We start from the raw sequence: 21,036 nt of genomic DNA, 5'->3' as shown, positions 1-21,036 counted from the left end.
CTATACACCATACACACACATACACACACACCACTTACATTACACACACTATATCACACACACACACTATACATATACACAATATACCACACATGCACACTACATCACACACACACACACCACATACACACCACATACCACACCATACAATATACTATACACATACACATATCACACAGCACGCACATACCATGTACACACACCATACACCCCAGAAATCTCAAATATGAAGGGGAAGGATGTATGGATTTGCTGTTAAGCAGAAACTACTGCTAACCACAGAGCCTTGTGAAAGTTCATTCATCAAGAGACAATAAAGAGGAGGAGGATGGGGAGGGAAGGGGCATAGGGGACTCTTGCACAGGGGAGACACAGATGGCAGAGCCAGAGAGAGGTGAACATGGAGAGCAACACACACAGGAAGTGCGGGACAGAAAGAATCAGAGAGATGGCAACAAAGGGCCAGACATGGGGGAGGGGGAGGGAAGTCAGGGTACAGAGGAAGGGGAGAACAGCACACACAACCCGGAAGCAACAGGGAGGGAGGAAGAAGAGGGGAGGGGAGATAAAAGCAGAATGAGCTCAATGACCGTGCCACTGCCAAGCTGGGTCAGTGGGGCCCAAGGGCCTAGAGACTCAGTGGGATACTGGGGGCCAGAGGCCTGGGAATGACCCGTCATGTGGGGTCACACCTGTGCTCTCACAAGTCTCTGGCCAGGCTGTGCTGGAGGCACAGTGGCCTCTGATGAGCCCGTGGGGAATGTGTCAGGAATGAGCGCCATGCCTGTGGGAGCTTCCCCACTGCCTTTCTCAGAAATCAGTTGTGAGGCCCTTCCGAGAAACTGTCCCCGGAGACAGGGAACTTCTGGGAACGCTGTGTGTGACCAAGCCTGTGGGAGCACCTCTGGGAGGTCCTGAAGCAAAGACAATGCCTGCGCTGCTTCGTGCCCAATGATCACAAGCTTCTTCCTCCAGAGTCCGCCTTACACACAGTCACTGTTCTGCCCTTAGGAATGTCTCCAGGTTGATGAGTCCAAACCTTCCGCCTCCAAGGCGAAGCAATCAGTGTGATCAAAAGCAGCAACCGAAACTTAACATTTTTTAAAGTAAAAACTAAATATGCAACAGCAGCAAGAACAACACCAAAGCCCTTTGAGCGCACAGCGCCATAAGGAAGGAAGGCCAGAAGAGTGCTCAGCACACAATGGGGCCTGCGAGAGCCTCACCTCAGAGCCCGTGGGTATCTACACCATGCACAGTGCTGTGTCCAGGGCGCCTCAGAAGCCACTGTGCTTGGGAGCGGGAACTAAGGCATGTGACCTGAAGAGGAAGGGGGAAATGACATAATACCTGGAATCTGAGAGTCGTGGGTTTGCACTTGCTGCCCTGGTCAGGGAGGAGAAATTCTAAGGAGAGACGCGAGTGGCCCTGCCTTCCGCTATCTGACTCTTTGCCTGCTCACAGAGTAAGTGTGTTCAACAGGGGAGTGGGGTGCTGCTAAGGCTGAGCGCTGAAAGAAAGACAGAGACTAAGGAACAAACGTAGGGATGAGGAACTCTGAACCACAGGGGTGAACAGGAAGCACCTTAGATCCCACAAAACTCAAGACACTACAGGGGTGAACAAGAAGAACCTTAGATCCCACAAAATTCAAGACTTTTCTCTTTCAAAATAGTGCACCTTTAAGCCCCAGCACTCCTGAAACCAACCCTGACTAAGAAACTGTCACCACAACATCAGAGTCAACAGAAGCACCTAGAACCTAGGTCCCTTTCCCCACAGGTACTCGCCTCACAGCCAAATCACAAGTGTTCTAGCTGGAAATAAGAAGGCCAAGGGTGCTGGTTAGGTTTAACTGTCAGCTTGGCACATCTAGAATAACTTGGAAAGCAGTCTCCTCCCTCCCTCCCTCCCTCCCTCCCTCCCTCCCTCCCTCCCCTCTCTCCTCCCCCCACCTCTCCCTCTCTACTCCTGCTTCTCTCCTGGCCAGGTCCAGTCTGCTGGCCATGTTGAGTTGCTACCTTTTCTCTCTGCTCTGGCTGTTCACTCTCATATTTACAATAAAAACCATCCCTTTTAACCATAACACAGAGGGGTCATGTCATCAGTTTATACAGAAACACACCAGCATTTATGGAGCCCTCCCATTGTGACTTTTAACTATTCTCCCAGGGTGTAATCCTGGGAAAGCCCTGAGGAGCACCCAGTAAGCAGCACCCTCCACGGCCTCTCATCAGCTCCTGCCTCCAGGTTCCTGCCTTGGCTTTCTTCAGTGGACTATGACTTGAGATATGTGAGCCAAGTTGTCATGGTGTTCCATCACAGCAATATTTATTCTAAGACAATTCACCCACAAGTGCCAAATCCCATCTTCAAATGAGTAGCTTATCTTCAAAATGTGTAATATTGTTCAACAATACCCATGGGAGGGATCTGAGGCACACATCCTATCTTTTTATGACCTGGTCTATGTGGCTGTCTTCTGCTTTATAAGGATGCAGTGATGATGAGCAGGACCATGTGCTGAGCAGCCATCACATGGTGAGTGTCGATCTAGGAAGAGGCCCTGGGCCATGTTTCCAGTTGGCAGAATGGAAACGGGCTCCAACCACAGCAGAATCCTGACACATGAGAAGTCTGAAGGGCTGAAGGGAGTCCCACCAAGGTGACAGATGACAAGAGAGGCTAAGAGCCTTGACACGAACTAGAAACACTGCCTTCCTTCTCTGCCTGCCATGTGCTCTGGTGAGGTGACCAGGACAGTCCTGAGGCAATAATGACAATGTCAAGACACCGCCCCCCCCCCCACTTACCCCTGCCACAATTCCAACAGCCACCTCCTCCCAGCAGACTTCAGGCTCTTGACTACCATTGTGCTTGCTCCTGTCTGCTGGCCACTGCTAGCCTGGGCAGCACTCAGGTCTTAGCGAGAAGCACAGCATGGGCAGAGAAATGGGCTCATGTGTCATGGGGCCCAGGAAAAACCTGGATACCAACAGTGACATTCACTCACTCATTTAATTATCTGACCTATGATAGCCATGTACTTATTTTGGGGGACCAATCAACAATCCTGCTAAGGAGACACAGAGAAGGGGGCGGGGCACGGAATCTGCCTGTGCCTGAGCATCCGGGGAGTTCCCTGAGGAAGTAACAGATAGAGTAAAGTCTGGGCCCAGATGGCCTTCCAGCCAGAGACGACAGTAGAAGCAAGGGCTGGGGTCTGAGAAGAAGGGCTTTAGATGCATGGCAGAAGCCCAGCAGTCCCAAGCCCTCTGCACGGAGGTGATGCAGTCATGGTAGAGGGTGGTTTTCTATGGCACACTCAGCAGATTACTAGAACCTACTGTATTCTGGCCTTTTGCAAGGTGGTGGCCCCTAGGTTTTCCAGAACTGTCCTGCAGCGGGTAGAGCAGATACACCTCACAATCCCGCATGGCAAGAGCTCTGGGCCTGCTCAAGCTAACCAGCCATCAAATAACCTTTTCATCCAAATGCAGGATTTCACAAGGATGTCTGTCTACCACTGCTGCAAAAGCAAAAAGGAGAAACTTCAAAATCCTCAGCAGGGCTCTGGCCAGCTAGATTAAGGGGCTGGCTGCCCTAGGGAGCATAAGTCTGTCCTTAAATAGATCAGTGTGTAAAGCCAGATGAAAACATCTCTCGGGTGCTTTGTGACATGGGAGAGAAGTAATATATAACCAACGCAGCAGACGCCGGTTGCTTCAGTGTACAAGTATATGCAGGAGGCTTGGAAAGGTAAAGCCAACTGGGAAGTTTCCCTGCTCATAGGTCAGAAAGTGATGGTGCCATGGAGAGGAAAGGGTCTGGAGAGTTTCTTTTCTCTTAATTCCCATTCCAATTCCTTTTAAACCGTGGGGCTATGTGTGTGCACACAGGTGTGTGTACATGTGCAATGCACATTCACGTTTGTATGCGTGTGGAGATCACAAGTCAATGTCAAGTATTTTCCTCAGTTTCTTATCCGTTTAAACCTGGAACTTACTGGCTGGGCAGTGAGCTCCTGGGATCCACCTGTCTCTATCCCCAGAGCTAAGATTCCAGACATGAGGTGCCCAGCTCTTTATGTGGGTGCCAGAGATCCGACCCCTGGTCCTCCTGCTTGTATATCAAGCGCTTTACTGACTGAGCCAACTCCTAACCTGTTAGCTGCTTCAGTTTGTAAATGTGATGGTTTGGCTGTGAAACAGCCTCGTAAGCCCATGTGTGGAAGCATTTGGTCCCCGGCTGTTTGGAGAGGCTGTGGGACTAGATGGCATCGAGCGGGAGGAAGCAGGTCACTGGGTGGGAGAGGGAGCTTGAGGTGCACATCCCAGCCTCTCTCTTTCCTGGCTGTCCATGCCACATAACCAACCACCTCAAGCTCATACTACCACGGCCATGAGCTCTCCTGTGCCACCATGAAGGACCATATCCCCTTAAATTGTGAACCCCAATAAATCTTCCATCCTTTCAGTCACTTCACACAGGTTATTAGATTTATTTCTTTTAACTTATGTGTATGAGTGCTTTGCCTATGTGCATGTCTGTGCACTATGAGCATGCCTGGTGCCCTCAAGGTCAAAAGGCATCAGATCCCCTGGAGAAGGAGGTAGAGATGTCTGTAAAGCACCATGTGGATGTGGGGAACAAAATCTGGGTTCTCCGCAAGAGCAACAAGCGCTCTTAGCCACTGAACAATCTTCCTAGCCCAGTTTAACAAAGTATGAGAAAACTAAGCCTTATCAAAATCCATGGCTTGTTTTGAAGAACCCAAAAAGGTTGGCATTTTTAACTGTTAAAGAAAATCCAGTCTTTAAAACTAGACTTAGCCCTGCCACTCCTCACGGAGGGACAGTGGGTAGGTGACTTCACTTCTAGGCCTGTTTCGTCTTCTGTTTATAGGGGTCACAGCCGGTAACGCCCTGTTAGGCAGAGTTGGGCAATAACAACAAACTCATGCTTACAGGCAGCACATTATGCTTGGGCAGTAACAGCCGCTCAGTCACTGCCAAGCACTCAGACCAGCAGTCCACAGTCTACACAGGTGGGGCTCACTGTCTTCAGCCTTCACAGTAATAAAGAGGCACTGAAGTTGCTCTCAGTCAAAGCATCCAGAGCGGCATCATAAAGGATGCCACCCAGTTCAAACTGGGCCTATGCTAAAAATAAAAAAATGGGCCACTGCTCACTTCCTGTCTGCCCATGGTCCCCTCGTCAGGCAGCCCTGCAAGGCTGGAGCACTCAAAGCTAGACATGGAAACAGGAGCATCATGAGGACCTGCCCTATTCATGGGAGACAGAGGTTAGCACCTAGACCCCTAGACTCATCACTCACTGTCCTTTCTCATTGATGGGGCTACACAGGCATCAAGAAGGTGAGGCACTGACCTGATGGAGACATGTGGCAAGCGGCCTAGGGATAACAAAAGACGGATGCTGCCATCATGAAGAGACAGTTGTGGGACTGCTGAGAAGAAACAGTCCAACCAGAGTTACGTCATCAGTGAAGCGAAGCCAATTCCACACATCTAGACCCAATGCCAGCTTAAAGAAACCAAAGTAGGAGGAGCATGTGAGACACCACCACCCAGAGACGCCATCAGGGAAACTAGCGCAAAACTCCAATGACCTAGTGTTGTCCATAAACCAACTCCAGGGAACAACAGAGACCAGGGAGGACCCAAAGACAAAGTGTAAGAGAAAAGTCAAATTCCCAAAGGCAGGATGGTGGATAGAGAAGGCTGAGGAAGGAAGGGAGGGAGGGAGGGAGGAGGGAGAGAGGGAAGGAGGGAGGGAGAAGGGAGGGAAGGACGAGTATTTTATCTCGGGTGGGGAGAGTGGTCAGTCTTCAGAGAAGAACAGCTGAGGTGCTGTACAACACAGGAAGGTACACTACTGGGCTGTCTGCCTGAAATGTTCCCAATGACTTAGGCACATTTACCAGCATTTTCAAATTATGAGAAAGAAACTTAAGAGGCAATCAATGAGTTATAAAGTGAGAGCCTCATGTAGAACCCAAATTTTAAAACCTATTTAAAACAAATTAGTTGACCATTTGAATACTGATACATGCTGCTATAGAATTAGTGGACGTAAAGGGTGAGAATGGTATAGCATTTACATTTTCTTGTTTTTTAAAGATTTTTTTTTTCCTGAGACAGGACTTCTCTGTGCAGCCTTGGATGTCCTGGACTTGCTTTGTAGCCAGGCTGGCTTCGAACTCACAGAGATCCGCCTGCCTCTGCCTCTCTGAGTGCTGGGATTAAAAGCATGCAGCACCACACTGGCTCCTTTAAAGTTTTTTTTTTATTCTTCTGTCATATATTCCATCCTACTGCAGCTCCCCATTCCCCTCCCCCAGTCTTTCCTCCCACCTCCCCTGTCCCCCAGATCCACTTCCCTCTGCTTCTCCTCAGAAAAGAGCAGGCCTCCCAGAAACACCAACCAAATGCTATACACAAACTAGAATAGCATTATCTTATTTTCAGACATATGTACACAGTGAGATGACCAGAGACAAAAGTCTGCTTAGCATTTGACTCAAATAACACAGAAGAGGGAGACCAGAAGTGGCATGTTGAAATAAAGCTGTCCTCAGCTGCTGAGAGCTGCCCGTGGCAGCAGCTACTGGAGAGAGCACACTACCTCTGCCAGCCTTTGGAACTTGGTGTTTTGTACGCCAAGTTTTTAAGTAAACATGCGGCTGTGGTGGGCATGCGTGGAAGAGCCAGCAGCCCAGCTTGCTCATAGTGCAGTACAAGAAACCAAGTAAATGTGTGAGGAGGTGAAATCACTACTCTCTATGCAACGAAAAGCAGGGATCCCAGAATTCACACGTCAGCCCCTCAATACACTATCACATGACCAGATATGTCAACGGAGAAGAGGAAAAGCCCTATAACTCAGCGAATACGGGGTGCTCCTCAAACCAAACTATAGAGGGGGGAAAAAGCAGCTAAAAGATCCACGCCGCAGACTACCTGGGTACAAGTTAAGAACACAAAGGCAAGCGTGTCTGCTGACGGTGGGCATCCGTCCATGCAGCAGAGCACAGACACATGGAGCAAGGCTCTGAGCCAGTTCAGACCACAGCGAGGGGGAGGGACATGTAATATGGCTGCAGTGCCCACCAAAAGCGGACCTGGAGAAGCTGCATGGTGGAGCAAGGTGTGCACTCTTTCAGGGCCTGCACTTTTCTAGGTCACCGACACGATCAGGGATGACCTAGCCCAGAAGTGGGGCTGTGGGTAGCAGAAGCCTGGTGCACCCACAGGGAGACCGAGCACCTGCTTGCTGGTGGGGAGCACTCACCGGGCCTCGGAGGTCGATCAGCTCCTGCCTCATCTGGGACACCAGGGCTTCCTTGGCCACCAGGGCCCGGTGTAGACGCTCGTTGAACTCAATCAGCTCCCCGTGCATCTCGGCCACCTGGAACAGACAAGCGCGACACTGTCAGCCTCAGGAGCAACCCTTGCCCATGCCGAACCCTGCTCCCGGCAGTCTCCTTCCTGCCAGAGACCATGGCCCTGTGCGCCCAGCAGCATGCAACCTTGTTTGAGGTGGTGAGTTTGGCAGTTTATAGTCAGAAGATGACAGTGTTGGACAAACCTTAACTCCACTTCTAGAGGGGCAGTTTTGTTTTGTCATCTGAGTTATGCTTGTCCAGTATGCTCCCGCTGGGGCTGAAGGTGTAGCTCAGCAGTGCGGTAACTACCTATCATGCATGAGACCTGGGTTCAACACTTAGCAGTGCAAAAGTAAACAAACCAATAATCATGATGATGCCCCAGCTAGTGGTGCAGTTCCATCCATTGAGTCCTTGGGCAAGCTCTCCTCTAAACCATGGTAGGCTATCAGAGGAGGGAGGGAGGAGCACAGGCAGTGAATCACTGGCCTAACTCCCACCTCAAGAAGCAAAAAGGAGTAACTTTCTTTATTACAAAGACAACATGTGCAAAAAGAAAGACGCCAGGATACTGAAATTCAGGGAGGATTTCTTCCTGTTCTTTCTACTTTCCTTATGTAAGTTCTTAGTAATTAATGAGCATTCTCCCACTAATCAGAGGGAAAGGAAGTATTCTTTAATAGGCCATTTAAGGACTTGGGATGCCAATACACACTACCACATAGTCAGTGAGCCAGCCAGCCACCAACCATCCTTCCTCCTGAGCGACCCATGACAGGATTCATTTTCAGTATGATGTGTGTGTGTGTGTGTGTGTGTGTGTGTGTGTGTGTGTGTGTGTGTTTATTGACTCTGACAATTCTGTACATAGAACACAGAACACATTCTGTTCACTTGATGCTCTGTGGATCCCCTTTTTATGGTGTCCAATGTCCCCAACATGCCAACCTCACCAAGAATATGAAACACTAAGTGAAAACGACACCAAAGATGCCTTAAAACAATGTGGGGATGGATAAGTCACACATATCACATCACCAATAATGCCTGCAGGTCCTCCCAGAGCTTTATCAGGACAAGCTGCTGCATTACTGCTGAGGGGCCTGCTAATGTGCTCCCATGAAATGCAAGCTTCAAACAGGTGTCACTCTCTCTTCCTAGCATGGAGCGGGCCTTTGTTGGGTTTTGCTGTAGGAGTCAGAGTAATACAACAATTTTCCATAAATGTTTACACTGTGGGCTGTCAAAGCCTAGCTCCCTTTGGCAGCCACAACAGTGGTTTTGACTATATCAGACAAAGCTCGCTCTTCAGTGGGAACATCGGGGTGAAAAGCCGATGAAACTGAAGACACAAGACCTGATTGGAATAACGTCACCATTACATTTTGATGTTCACTGTTCCGAGGCTGGTCTGTGAGTGCAAGCTCCCTGTCTCACTTGGAGTTTGCCATTTCCTCACACAAGCACTCAGATAAACAGCTTACAGCTTACATAGGCCGCATGAGCTGACTTCTCATATAACTACTCACAAACCCAAATACGACGAGGAGCAACTTGTGGACTTGGAGAACCTCAGTGGGGGGAACGTGAGTCACAAACAGATCCCACTGTCACAGAACTAAAGCATCCCATGAACCCACCATATCTACCCTAGCACAGTGGAACTCCAAGACTGCGGATGAGAGAACAGATGCCCTCCAACCTACTCCCCTTGGATGACACAGTGTTCTTCCATAGTCACATGTGAGAGGCAGGGTAAATGCCCAAGGAAGTGAGAGTCAAGAGACATGGAGGAGAGGTCAGAGAGGAAAGCCTTGAGAAGTCAGACGGAAAAATGCCACAGACAAAACTGGAACAGCAGTCTGGAGGCCCACTGTCCCCCAAAGCAAGCCGCCATGCTGTTAACCACCTGCTGGCATGGCAAGAAGTAGGAAGGCAGGGGAGACACACGTCTCCTTTGATGCTGGGTCAGATGCTCCCGACTGTAGTCAGGAGGAAAGGGGAGAGCTTGGAAGATGCTACTTTCAGAGCTTCAGGAAGCTGAGTGATTCCTTCAAGTTGGAGCATGAAGGACAGTGATCTTCAAATACAACAGGGCTAGACAGGAGCTTTTAAATCTGTGAGAACCCCAGAGTTACCATAATTACCTGCCAAATCACAAAAGAATTATGATTGTAAAAAAGCCTCTGGCATTTCCTTTTATACTAGAAAGTTCTCAATATCGTCACATTCAAATTAACCACGCCTTGCCCTCCAAGTAACAAAACGAGGCATCTTGGTTAAGACCAAGACAAGCCCCAAATTTCAGTAGCAACTGAAGCTCTTCTAGTGACAAGCAGGGACATGTGCTCAGATGCCTCAGGATCTGTCTAGGAGGTGAAATCCACATGCTGTCTTCTGGTCCTGTCTGCAGTAGCTGTTGGCAGAACTCTTCTCTGCAAACACTGCATGGCACCTGGCTAGTTAAAACAGCCAGCACCAGCTGCTCTGGCAAGTCTGCAGGTGTGGCCGCCAGAGGCTTATGGAGCTAGTGCCCCTTCCTGTGGGGCAGGCAACCATTCCTCACAGAAAAGGACACTGTAGGGGGATACAGTGTCAGGGTCAGAAGAGGCAGGGCAGAGATTTGAACCCATGCTTCGGTGGCCTTCGCACAAATCTCTGATCCCTGCACAAATATTTGAAGCCTAGTAGGACGCCGACCTCTTCTGTGGTAAGGTTGCAGGTTTGTCCTTCATGGTACAGACTAATAGTCCATGATCAAGCTGATCATAATTACTTGGTAGGTTCCATTCTGGAAAATGCAGATTTACCCCTCCTGACATCCCAACTGAAAAAGGAGGGGCCTGGTATGAGCTAAAGAGCTGACAGAGGCCTGTAAGACAGGTGTCAATAATTCTCACTCCCCTGTCTGAAGTGCTGCCACCAGGTCCCCAGTCCTGACCCTCGCTCTTCATGCACAGCCTCATGAAAAGGTGATGAACAGCCTCTCTTGTCATCTGTTCATGATGCTGTGCGAAGTCCACAGAGCCAAAATCAATATTAAAACAGCAGTTATTAGTGACAATTTCCTCATGGTTTCTGAAAAACTGATTAAGAGAAAGAAAGCAAAACCAGCCAGAAACTAGAGGCCACTGCTGAGTTGAGGGCCGTTCCCTCAAGAGAAAGGAGGAGGCTCCCTGCAGCTGCATGGGTCTGCACCATCTTCAGACTACCAGGATAGCTCTCAGCATCACAGATTCCACGGCCATCTAGGTCCACCTGCCCCCTCCCTGGCTGTGACCCTGGGCAGCTTACTGTCTCCTTGCTGGGGTTCAGTCTCTTGTCCCTAAAACAGAAGAAACAACACCAGAAATTTCCAAAGGTTTGGAAGGTAGCAGTCAGTTAATGTCCCCAAAGGCTACACTTGGGGGCACTTCGTAGATGCTGGTAGCTGTGGCCCATTAGACAGGTGTTCATCAGCGCTCCCTAGCGGTACCTTGGTCTGCAGGACCAATGTCCTCAACCTCTCTCAAGTCTGTTCCTCTCTTCCACCCATTGCCAGGCTGTGTCTCACCCTGGGCAAACACTTAGCATCCTCTAACCCCAAGCCCCCAGCTGATGCATGGTGTTTAAATGGAGCCTGAAGGACGGTCTATATGTATTTGTGCAGTGAATGAGTCGTTAGAATGAGTTAAATGCCACAAGTGGTCCTGTCAGACGCAGAGTAGATAAGCCAGTCAAAGGACTGAGCCTAGCTGAGACACATGCCCAGGCAGCATTTGCTATTGGTGGCAGCCTTGCCTTCTTCCATCCTTTTCCTCTTCTCTTCCTCCTCCTCCTCCTTGTCCTTAGCCACCTGCTGCTCAGGCTGGAAAAGGCTTTCTGTGCTAGGGAGGAGGCGAGGCCCTGCAGAGCTGCCAGCCATCCCAGGGTCCTTAGAAATCAATAGCTTCTCTCTGTGAGCAAGCCTAGAGGGCTGGCAGGGCTTTTGAAAGGAGAGACCAGACAAGGCTTTTAAAGCAATTCTTGACCTGGTTTCACAGGCATGGCTGAACTGATGTTTTATGTTTGTAATGGGTTCTAATTACCACCACTGTGTGGCACCAGGTAAACTGTGTGCTGAATTAACAGAAGGGTCCTCCTCCACTGGCCCTCCATAACTGTTCCAGTAGGAATACACTTCACACGGGCTTAGGGTCATCAGAGGCAATCACAAGGAAGGTCAGAGGGGCTGAGCGACCTCTGCGCCCTGTATCAGGACTGTGACAGTCCAGGAGGCCACTGCCCACTGGCATGCATGATGGCCGGCTACCTAGCACAGTGCGCTACACCTGTACGGAAGCCTTGTGTAAAAAGAAGAGCATGGGTCTTAGTGTCCACTACTGCAACAATGCAAGTGCGAGTACAGACCTCACCTCTCTGTCATGTAAAACAGGAGCAGACTAGTGCCTAGTGTAATGTCTGAAGCCTCAGAACCCAGGCCCCGGGGGCTGCCACACAACCATGTCTTATTTGCATGTCATAGCCCTTGCTAAGCCTGCCATGTTTGACATAGAATAAATGATACAAGCCCAGCAGCTGCTATTACTCAGGGGTCAGGGATGTTATTAGGGAGAGGGAGGATGGATGGATGGATGGATGGATGGATGGATGGATGGATGGATGCACAAAGCAGAAAGGGAAATAAACTACATTTTGAGTAGAGCTTTGCTAAGTAGGGAGACGCACAGATGAGTATCAGGGGTGCAGCCACTCATCTGGTTGGCAGCAGCCCTCCCCTCCTCTACTTGCCTCCTCAGTCTTCTGCATCAGCCTAAAAATAATTTAACAGGAAACTACTGAAGGTTTTCTGAAGTTTGAGTATGCACAGAATAACGCAGTGTCCCTCTGTATACCTGGTTCTCGGAGCTGCTCAGCCCTAGTCTCCTCCCCATCCCCACCACTGTCACTCTGAAGCAGACTGCTGATGCTATCATCATATTTGATGCAGTCTACAGGCTTTAGGCTAAGGGGGAACTTGAGCATCCAGTGTGTGCTTTAGGAAGCGGCCATGCTATCCTCTCTTTTGGCATCTACATTCTCGCTTTGACCCCATCCAACAGGTGTGGAAACAAGTTTACAAAGGCAGGAGACAGTCAGAACTAGTGACTCAGGAGTGCGTGCACAGCCAGCCCTGCGCCTCTTCTCATCCACTGCCTTGCTCTGTGATGCCCAATGTATTTGCTGCTCCATTCTGAAACCATCTCCACATTCACTTATCCAGCCATGAATTCATTCAACAAACAACAACTAAGCCAACGTATGCTAATCTGGTTCTGGATGTTAGTGGCTCAGAACCTGACTCAGAGCCTTAGCGTGCAGTGTGGCCAAGGGCACAGCACCAGTGCTGAGGTCTCTGGAGGTGTGGAAGAGAGGCACTCACTTAATATGGGGAAGGGTCCCGGGGACGTGACAATAAACTGAGGAGGCTTGAGGACAGGACAAAGGCTTCCCTGTAGAGATAGGGCCAACCCCATGCCTCCTACCCACACTCATCACAGGAGACATGGGCTCCAGCCTGCTGATCAGCCTTGAAGCCGGATGAGAGATGACTTCTGAGAAGCCACCTGGGGCAGTGTGTCCACTCTGGGATTGCCGATTACTATTCTAAGGAATCAGCTATCTGGCCCAGCGTGTTATATAAGATCACATGCTCCTGGGTCCTGAGTCTTCTCTTGAAACTATTTCACCTCAAGTGCTGCTTACACATTAATTTTGCAGGACACTGAGAAGCTCGGGCTCTTTATGAAAAGAAGCAAACTTTAAAATCATGGGCCTCTTTGTCATATTTGACTGTCTCTAAGAAGTCAGGAGAGGCCAGTGTGCATTTTAAATCTTATTCTTTTGGAAAGAATACACAGAGACCTACTGAATATTTCAACCACAGCTCAATAAATTAGGTCTAAGTTTCAAAGGAGAAACAGTAAATGAAAAACATTAACTTTTATGAACATCAAGACTGCTTTTCTCCCCTGAGAGTCCCTTTCTCATACCAAACAGTACTCATGTAAATGTGAGATGAGTCCACTAAGGAGAACAAAGCCTCACCCCTGCAAGGGGATAGGGCAGGTTTATTTGTATAAGTTATAAGCTGTGGACACAAACACCTGTACACAGGAACAGCAGCAGGCCGAGCCAGTGCACAGCACATTTAAGTGCAGGCAGTGGCGGTGCACAGCACATCCAAGTGCAGACAGCGGTGATGCACAGCACATCCAAGTGCAGGCAGAAGCAATGAACAACACATTCAAGTGCAGGCAGAAGCAATGAACAGCACATTCAAGTGCAGGCAGCGGTGGCGCACAGCACATTCAAGTGCAGGCAGTGGCGGTGCACAGCACATCCAAGTGCAGACAGCGGTGATGCACAGCACATCCAAGTGCAGGCAGAAGCAATGAACAACACATTCAAGTGCAGGCAGAAGCAATGAACAGCACATTCAAGTGCAGGCAGCGGTGGCGCACAGCACATTCAAGTGCAGGCAGTGGCGGTGCACAGCACATCCAAGTACAGGCAGCAGCGGTGCACAGCACATTCAAGAGCAGCAAGGGACACTGCTTCGAAGGGTTAGCACAGAGTTGGATGAGCTTATCTGACAACCACATGCTGTGTGACCACTGTGTGCCTCAATCTCTACATCTACCTAATGGCACCATGTGCCAGTTACATGACAGCATTAAGTGAGTTTATATTACCAGAAACAAGAGCACAGTTTTCCATTTTATAGCTACATCTCTCACAGTTCAAGCTCTATGGTCATCACATTAGAAAGGCAAGATGGGGTAGTTTTACAAACAGCCAACATGGCATGTAATACAGATGCCTAGGTTTGAATCTGGGGCCAGTGCTGCAGAACCAGATCCCAGAGCACACCGTTGCCAACAAAGATCCAGATCCCAGAGCACACCATTGCCAACAAAGATCCAGATCCTGGACCACACCATTGCCAACAAAGATCCAGATCCCAGAGCACACCATTGCCAACAAAGATCTAGATCTGGAGCACACCATTGCCACTGAAGATGAAAACCTGACACATGGCTGTAATCAAAGATGGCGACAGCCACCCAGCCACAGGACCTAGGAGCAGCTGCTTTGAGGAACAGAGTGATGCATAGGCACTGGAGAGAGGTGGCACCATGTTGATGTCCAAAGCCCAAGCTACCACGAGAGGCCATGTTTATGGGCACAGCCTGTATTTCTGCCTGAGGCCATGTCAATGTCTGTGGTCCATGCTGCCACCAGGAGCCATGTCTAGGTCCATGGTCTGTGCCACCACCCAATCCGGGTTGATGTCCATGATCCATGCTGCCACTGGGGACAATGTCTGAGTCTGTGGTCCTGCTACAGCTAGACGGTCATGTTGATGCCCATGGTCCATGTTACCACCAAAGGCCATGTGGATGTCCGTGGCCTATGTTACCACTTGAACCCATGCTGATGTCCATGGACTGTGCTGCCACCAAGGGCCATGCTGGGGTCTATGGTCCTGCTGCAGCCAGATGCTAAGTTAATGCTGTGCCCCACATTACCACCAAAGGGCATGCAGATATCCATGGTCTATCAGTGCTGCCGTCTGAAACCATTCTGATGTTCATGAGCCAGACTTCTGCCAGGGACTGTAAGACCCCCTCCCCTGTACACCCGCCATAGCAAGCATAGCACCAGTAACGCTATCTTGCAAGGCAAGACTAGAATAATAGGTTCCCGGGATAAGATGAGGCCTGGGGCCCAGAGGAGAAAGATAAAAGCATGCTGAGATAACAAAAACAGTTGTCCTTGTCAAACAAGATATTTATGGTCGGCCACCTGGCCCAGAGAACGGGTAAACTCCCCTGTTCCTAGAGCCCATCTGATGACCGGGCCATAACCTCGCCTCATTTAAATTTACCAATCAGAGCCCTGTAACTATGCTTCTCGCTTCTGTACCCGCGCTTCCCGCTAAAATCCCTATAAAAGGCCCCTGAAAGACTCGCTTGGCGCGCCAGCCTCTCCAGAGACTGAGACGCCCGGGTACCCGACCCCCTGCAATAAAGCCTCTTGCGTGTTGCAACCGAAACCTTGGTCTCGCTGGTTCTTGGTGGGGGTCTCCACGTTAAGACCACCGTGCTGGGGGTCTTACAGGACCATGTTGGTATCTGTGGCCCATGTTGTCCAAGACCTGTGCTGCTGCCAAAGGCTATGAAGGTGTCCATGGCCTCTGCTGTGGCAGAGGGCCCGGTTGATGTCAGTGTTCTATTCTTCCACCAGAAACCACAGTGAGGTCCATGGTCCATGTTGCCATTGGCAACCATGTCTGGGTCTTTGGTCCTGCTGTACCTGGGAGCCATGCTGATGTCCATGGCCTGTGTTACCACGGAAAGCAATGGGGCCGTCTATGCTCTGTGCTGCCACCTAAGGCCATATCGATGCCACTGGGAACAGGGTAGGATTTGTCACAGAAGCGTTCCATGTCCCTCTTTTATGGGAAAGACTGTAAGCTTTGTCACAGGTGAAAGCAGTCTTGGTGGGCTTTACCCTTGGGCACTCCATGGATACTCTGTGATAGACTGAGTGGAGCCATCCTGGGCCTGGAATTCAGGAAGCAGACCTGGGGACTCCACCTGAACTATTGTCTTTCTAATCGACTCTCAATGGGAGAAGGAGACCGCCTTTCACACGTGACACAGGCAGGGGGGAAGGAGAGCAACAGCGAGTTCAGAGCACATTGATCAGTGAACAGGCTGGACCAGCACGCAGGCCGGAGACACCTAAGGACCCGTCCCATGGAACGGATGCCGGAAGGTTCACTCTTTTTTCCCTTTAACCTTTTTTCCATCTTGTATAAGCTAGTTGTGTTATATAATAAAGTTTAATTGTTAAAAAACAGAGCCTACACTCTTTCTCAACTTTGCATCTGCAATCATTTTTATCACTGCAAAAGTAGCTCCCTTGTTCCTCACAGTCTGCGGGAACATGAAAATGGGTTGGATGTGGTTTTTGGTGATAGCACAGACCATGAACATAACCCCTGGCTGTAGTGGGACCACAACCCAGACAAGGCCCTCAGAGGCAGCCTGGACCACAGACATCACCATGGTGTCAGGGTGCAGCGCAGACCACTCACATCACTAGAGCCCCCAGCACCATCACAGCCCACAGACTTCAACATGGCTTCAAGGCTAAAGCACAGACATAAATATCCAAATAGCTTTTGGTGGCAACACGGGCCACAGACATCAACACAGACCTGAGCTGCGGTAGTACCATACCCTCAAAGGCAGCGCAGGCCCTGGCATCACCATGGCCTTAGGTGCCAGCACTTGCCACTCAGATCAGCATGGCCCCAGTGGCAGCATAGCCCACAGACATCAACATGGATTGAGGCAGCAACCCATACCATAGGCATCCATATAGCCTTCACTGGTAACACAAGCCACAGACACCAACTGGCTGTGGTAGGTCTACAGACCCAGACATGGCCCTCAGTGTCAGCACAGGCCTGGACATCACCAAGAAGGATAGGAAATAACTATCCAGCTGGAAAGCTATGGAATTTTCTAATATGAACTGAATTTGTGGTTACAAAAATTGTCCAACCTTCTCCCACTCCACAGACAGATGCTAATTATATTGATGGTTCACCTGTGGTTTAGAGGGATTCATGGTCCAGACACTCATCAATCTATTAATACTTCTTTTTCCTCAGCCCAACAGGTGGAACTGGCTGTTTTGATTCATCATAAACCCTTAAATATCATTACAGATTCTGCTTATGTTGAAGGATTATTTCCAGCAACAGACTCACACTTGTGCACACCCTAACCTCCCTGGTTTTACTGCAGAAGGAAATAAGCAGCTGATACATTAACCTGCCCTATTTTTACTTCTCTAGAAGAAAATTGGGAAGAAGTATACATCTGTCATTACAGATGGATCCACTGAAACACTATGGATTCCTTTCTGGCCCAGAGCCATGAAGGACAATGGCGGAGGGCAAGGAAACAGTGGGAGCCACCAGAAAGAGAACACACCTCCAGATAAAGGGCAAAAGGAGAGATTGAGGTACCTGAGGTAAGGTTTCTATTGCTCTGATGAAACACCATGACCAAAAAACAAGTTGGGGAGGAAAGGGTTTATGTGGTTTACACTTCCACATCACTGTCCATCACTGAAGTCAGGACAGGAACTCAATCATGGCAGGAACCTGAAGACAGGAGCTGATGCAGAGGCCATGGATGGGTCCTGCTTACTAGCTTGCTTCACATGGCTTATTCAGCCTGCTTTTTATAGAACCCAGGTGACTTTGTTTTTCTAAGACAGGGTTTCTCTATGTAGCCTTGGCTGTCCTGGAACTCACTCTGTAGACCAAACTGGCCTCAAACTCACAGAGATCCACCTGCATCTGCCCTCCGAGTACTGGGAATAAAGGCATGTGCCACCATGCCCAGCCAGGTGACTCTCCTTAACCCTCAGAGTATACAATGTCTGATGCTCTGAATGAAGTTGACTATCACATGAGATTTTAGTCCACCTTATCTTTAGGCTCTACTCTCCTAGGTTCCACCACCTTCAGAGAAGTAAACAACACAGCAGAAAACAGATTGGACCTAAAGGCATTTTAAATGCTAAACACAGACAACCAATAGAACTCCAGAGCTGCTTACACAATGGGTGACCCACACCAGTAATGATATACACCCAGGGGTTAACCTATACAAAGGGAAGATCTACACACAGCGACACTCTACACCCAGTGGATAACCTACACCCAGGGAAAGATCCACACACAGTGACACTCTACACCCAGTCGATAACCTACACCCAGGGAAAGATCCACACACAGTGACACTCTACACCCAGTGGATGATCTACACCCAGGGAAAGATCCACACATAGTGGTAGTCTACACCGAGGGAAAGATCCACACACAGTGACACTCTACACTTAGTGGATGACCTACACCATGATGATCTAAACCCAGTAATGATCTACACCCAGTGGAAGCAACCTTTTTTCAGGAGACAAGAGAAGGAATACCGGCTGGGCTACAAGCTAGAAAAGACATTTCTATGGTCAGCTGGCCAGCCTGCTGAGCAGACTTTCATCGAGTGATGGCTGACAGTGCCTGCTGGCCTCCTGGGTCTGGATCATGAACTCTCCATTCAGCCTGGCTTGGGCAGCTGCTCTGTATGGGACTGAAGGTGCCATTTTCCCACCTTTCTAGAGAAGAGCAATAGTCACATGTCCTTGGCTCTTTCTACAGGCATGTTTCCCATGAGGCAGAGTCTGGTGCATGCCAGGCTTGGGCTGGGCTCAACATTGTTTGTGGAGCACACAAGCAACATCTGGTACCATCAATTCTCAGAACTCACAGGATGGATGGACAAGCCAGGCACTGCAGGCAGCAATGAAAGATCACACCATGGAGAACTGACTGGGCCACTGCCCCGCAACCCCTCTGTTTTCAGAGTACCCAGCCACACAAAACATAAGGCCCACTGTGCACTTTTTCTATTGGCTGATGGCAATTTCTTTGGGGGGGGGATCATAAAACAGACACCAGAGACACATTCCAACCCTAAGTCTTCTTAGAAAGCAGAGGAGTGTAGAAACAGAAGGGACACAAGCTTCGAAGGTGGGTGGGTCACATGGAGGCACATCTCCTCCACCAACTTCCAGATCCAGGGCAGCCGGCTGGATGTCTTGCACCTTAAGTCCAACTTTCCAAAAGAGGATGATGGTGTCCATGCCAGGGAGCAGTGGGAGTCACAGAGGAGACACTGCAACTGTGCATGAGGATTTCTAGGAAAAGCAGCTAGAACACAGCCTACAGAGGCAAGGGCAGGCACAATAGAGGCCAGGAAGAAGAAACACAGCAGAGCAGCGCCCCGTCATGCTGGTACTCAGGCAACCTGAGCATGCGGTATAGACAGGGTCAGCTCTCAAGACAAGGAAATGCTTTTCAGCAGAGGCACCAGGAGCTTTCAAGTATGTCATTTGCCTTCTGAGCTTATCTAAGCTCAATTAGATGTACCACCAACGTCCCACAGCCTTAGATTGGGCCCTGATGTGCCTGAAGCACTTTCTGCCTCTTTTCTCTATAATTGAAACAAGGGGCCTGCTGCTCTGTCTTGTCACGATTTCCTGCTTTGACCACACAGGATCTGTACTCAGTATCCCAGTGAATAGCACCTATCACTTTCAACACCCTCTCCTCTGTAGCTCTCCACAGCCGCTTCCTAGTGGGCATGAGTGGCCTGCCTTTGTAGCTCTCCTCATCTGCTTCCTAGTGGGCATGAGTGGCCTGCCTTCGGCTCCTATGAGCTATACATCTGCTGCAGAATGGCTTCTACCATCAGCTTGCACCTTGCCTGGTCTTCACCCTGTGAGCTCACTGAGATAAAGGGTGCCAGCAGTTCTCACCTTATTGTGAACCCCAGGCATCCAGCCCCCCAGGCACTCAGTCCCTCACACTGTGCACATAAAAGGCTCATGTCAAGTGGATATCCCTGACTCCTAGTTCCTGGGCCAATGTTGAGCTCCAGTTTAACACAAATGCAAATCCCCAAGCCAGGCACAGCGGCACACACCTGTAATCCCAGTGCTCTAAAGGCTAAGGAGGGAGGGCAACTCATTCAAGGCCAGCCTAGATACATAGCAAGGGCCTATCTCACAGAAAAACTGAAATGAAACAAATGCTAAACCTCCCAGTGGCAGCACTCAGCCCCCCAAAGGACAGACCTCATGAGGTGGTGAGCCTCATGATCACAGGCTCTTCCATGTAGGCTGAGCTCTGCCACCCTTCCTGACCGAAGTCCACACTGATCTTCTCCCATTCTTTTCTTGCCTCTGCACCCTCATTCCATCTGCCCAAATGTCTTCGCCTACTTCTCCTTACATAAGCCTCAACCTGAGTGTTCTCTGAAGAGGGACCTTCCTGAAGACCCTGGTTGAGAAAGACTCTCAGAACTAGGCTGTGTTTACCCAGAGCATCTTCTCCCTGCCTGTTGAGGAAGCCTCTGCTGAAATGACACAGTGACCACACCTCCTGGTGTGCATACTCTGCCCTCTTGAGTGTGGGCTGGACCTTTTCTCATTGCTTCTAATGCAGGGGAAATGGCAAAGGCACCAGGATGCCTCTGCTTAGACTAGACTATAAGATGGATTTCCCTTCTTTTCTCACTCCCATGGGTTCTTTTTATTTGTTCCCTGTGTTGCAGCTCTGTTCTGAGCTATCTTGTGCCAAGGAACCAAGAAGTAGCTAGCAAAGAGCTAGATTCCAGTGTTAGACCAATCCACATATATGTTGGTTTGACAAGTCTGCCACAAGTCAACAAAATGGCAAGATATTATCTGAAACCACTATTTTTTTTTAGAGAGCTCTCTTCATCAGGAATAAACAATTCACATTGACTAACTTAATTGTTTCTACAAAGGCTGGGCCAGGTTTCTACAAAGGTTTCTACACACACACACACACACACACACACACACACTCATATATAAATACTTACCTGTGCTTGGAAAAGACACTAAGTATTTATCTTGTGAAATGAAAAAACAAATAAAACAAGCAAACAAAAAACAGCATTAGGCAGAGCCAGTAGTAGGTTGAGCCAATAATAGGC

General features: G+C 49.4%; 1 protein-coding gene across 6 annotated transcripts in view; it reads right to left on the bottom strand.

Moving 5' to 3' along the window:
- Positions 1-21,036, bottom strand: part of SNX29 (sorting nexin 29) — a 401,127-nt gene that overhangs the window by 111,447 nt on the left and 268,644 nt on the right. For all 6 annotated transcript variants that reach the window (XM_084763168.1, XM_084763169.1, XM_084763172.1 and 3 more), the window contains one exon: positions 7,315-7,431. In XM_084763168.1, the coding sequence (XP_084619294.1) occupies positions 7,315-7,431 (117 nt within the window). The remainder of the gene's footprint in view (positions 1-7,314; positions 7,432-21,036) is intronic.

This window comes from Acomys minous (genome assembly GCF_964271855.1).
Source record: "Acomys minous genome assembly, chromosome: 16".
NCBI classification, from domain to species: Eukaryota; Metazoa; Chordata; class Mammalia; order Rodentia; family Muridae; genus Acomys; species Acomys minous.
Note: the sequence above shows the minus strand (reverse complement) of the source record. Positions and strands in the feature narration are given on the sequence as shown.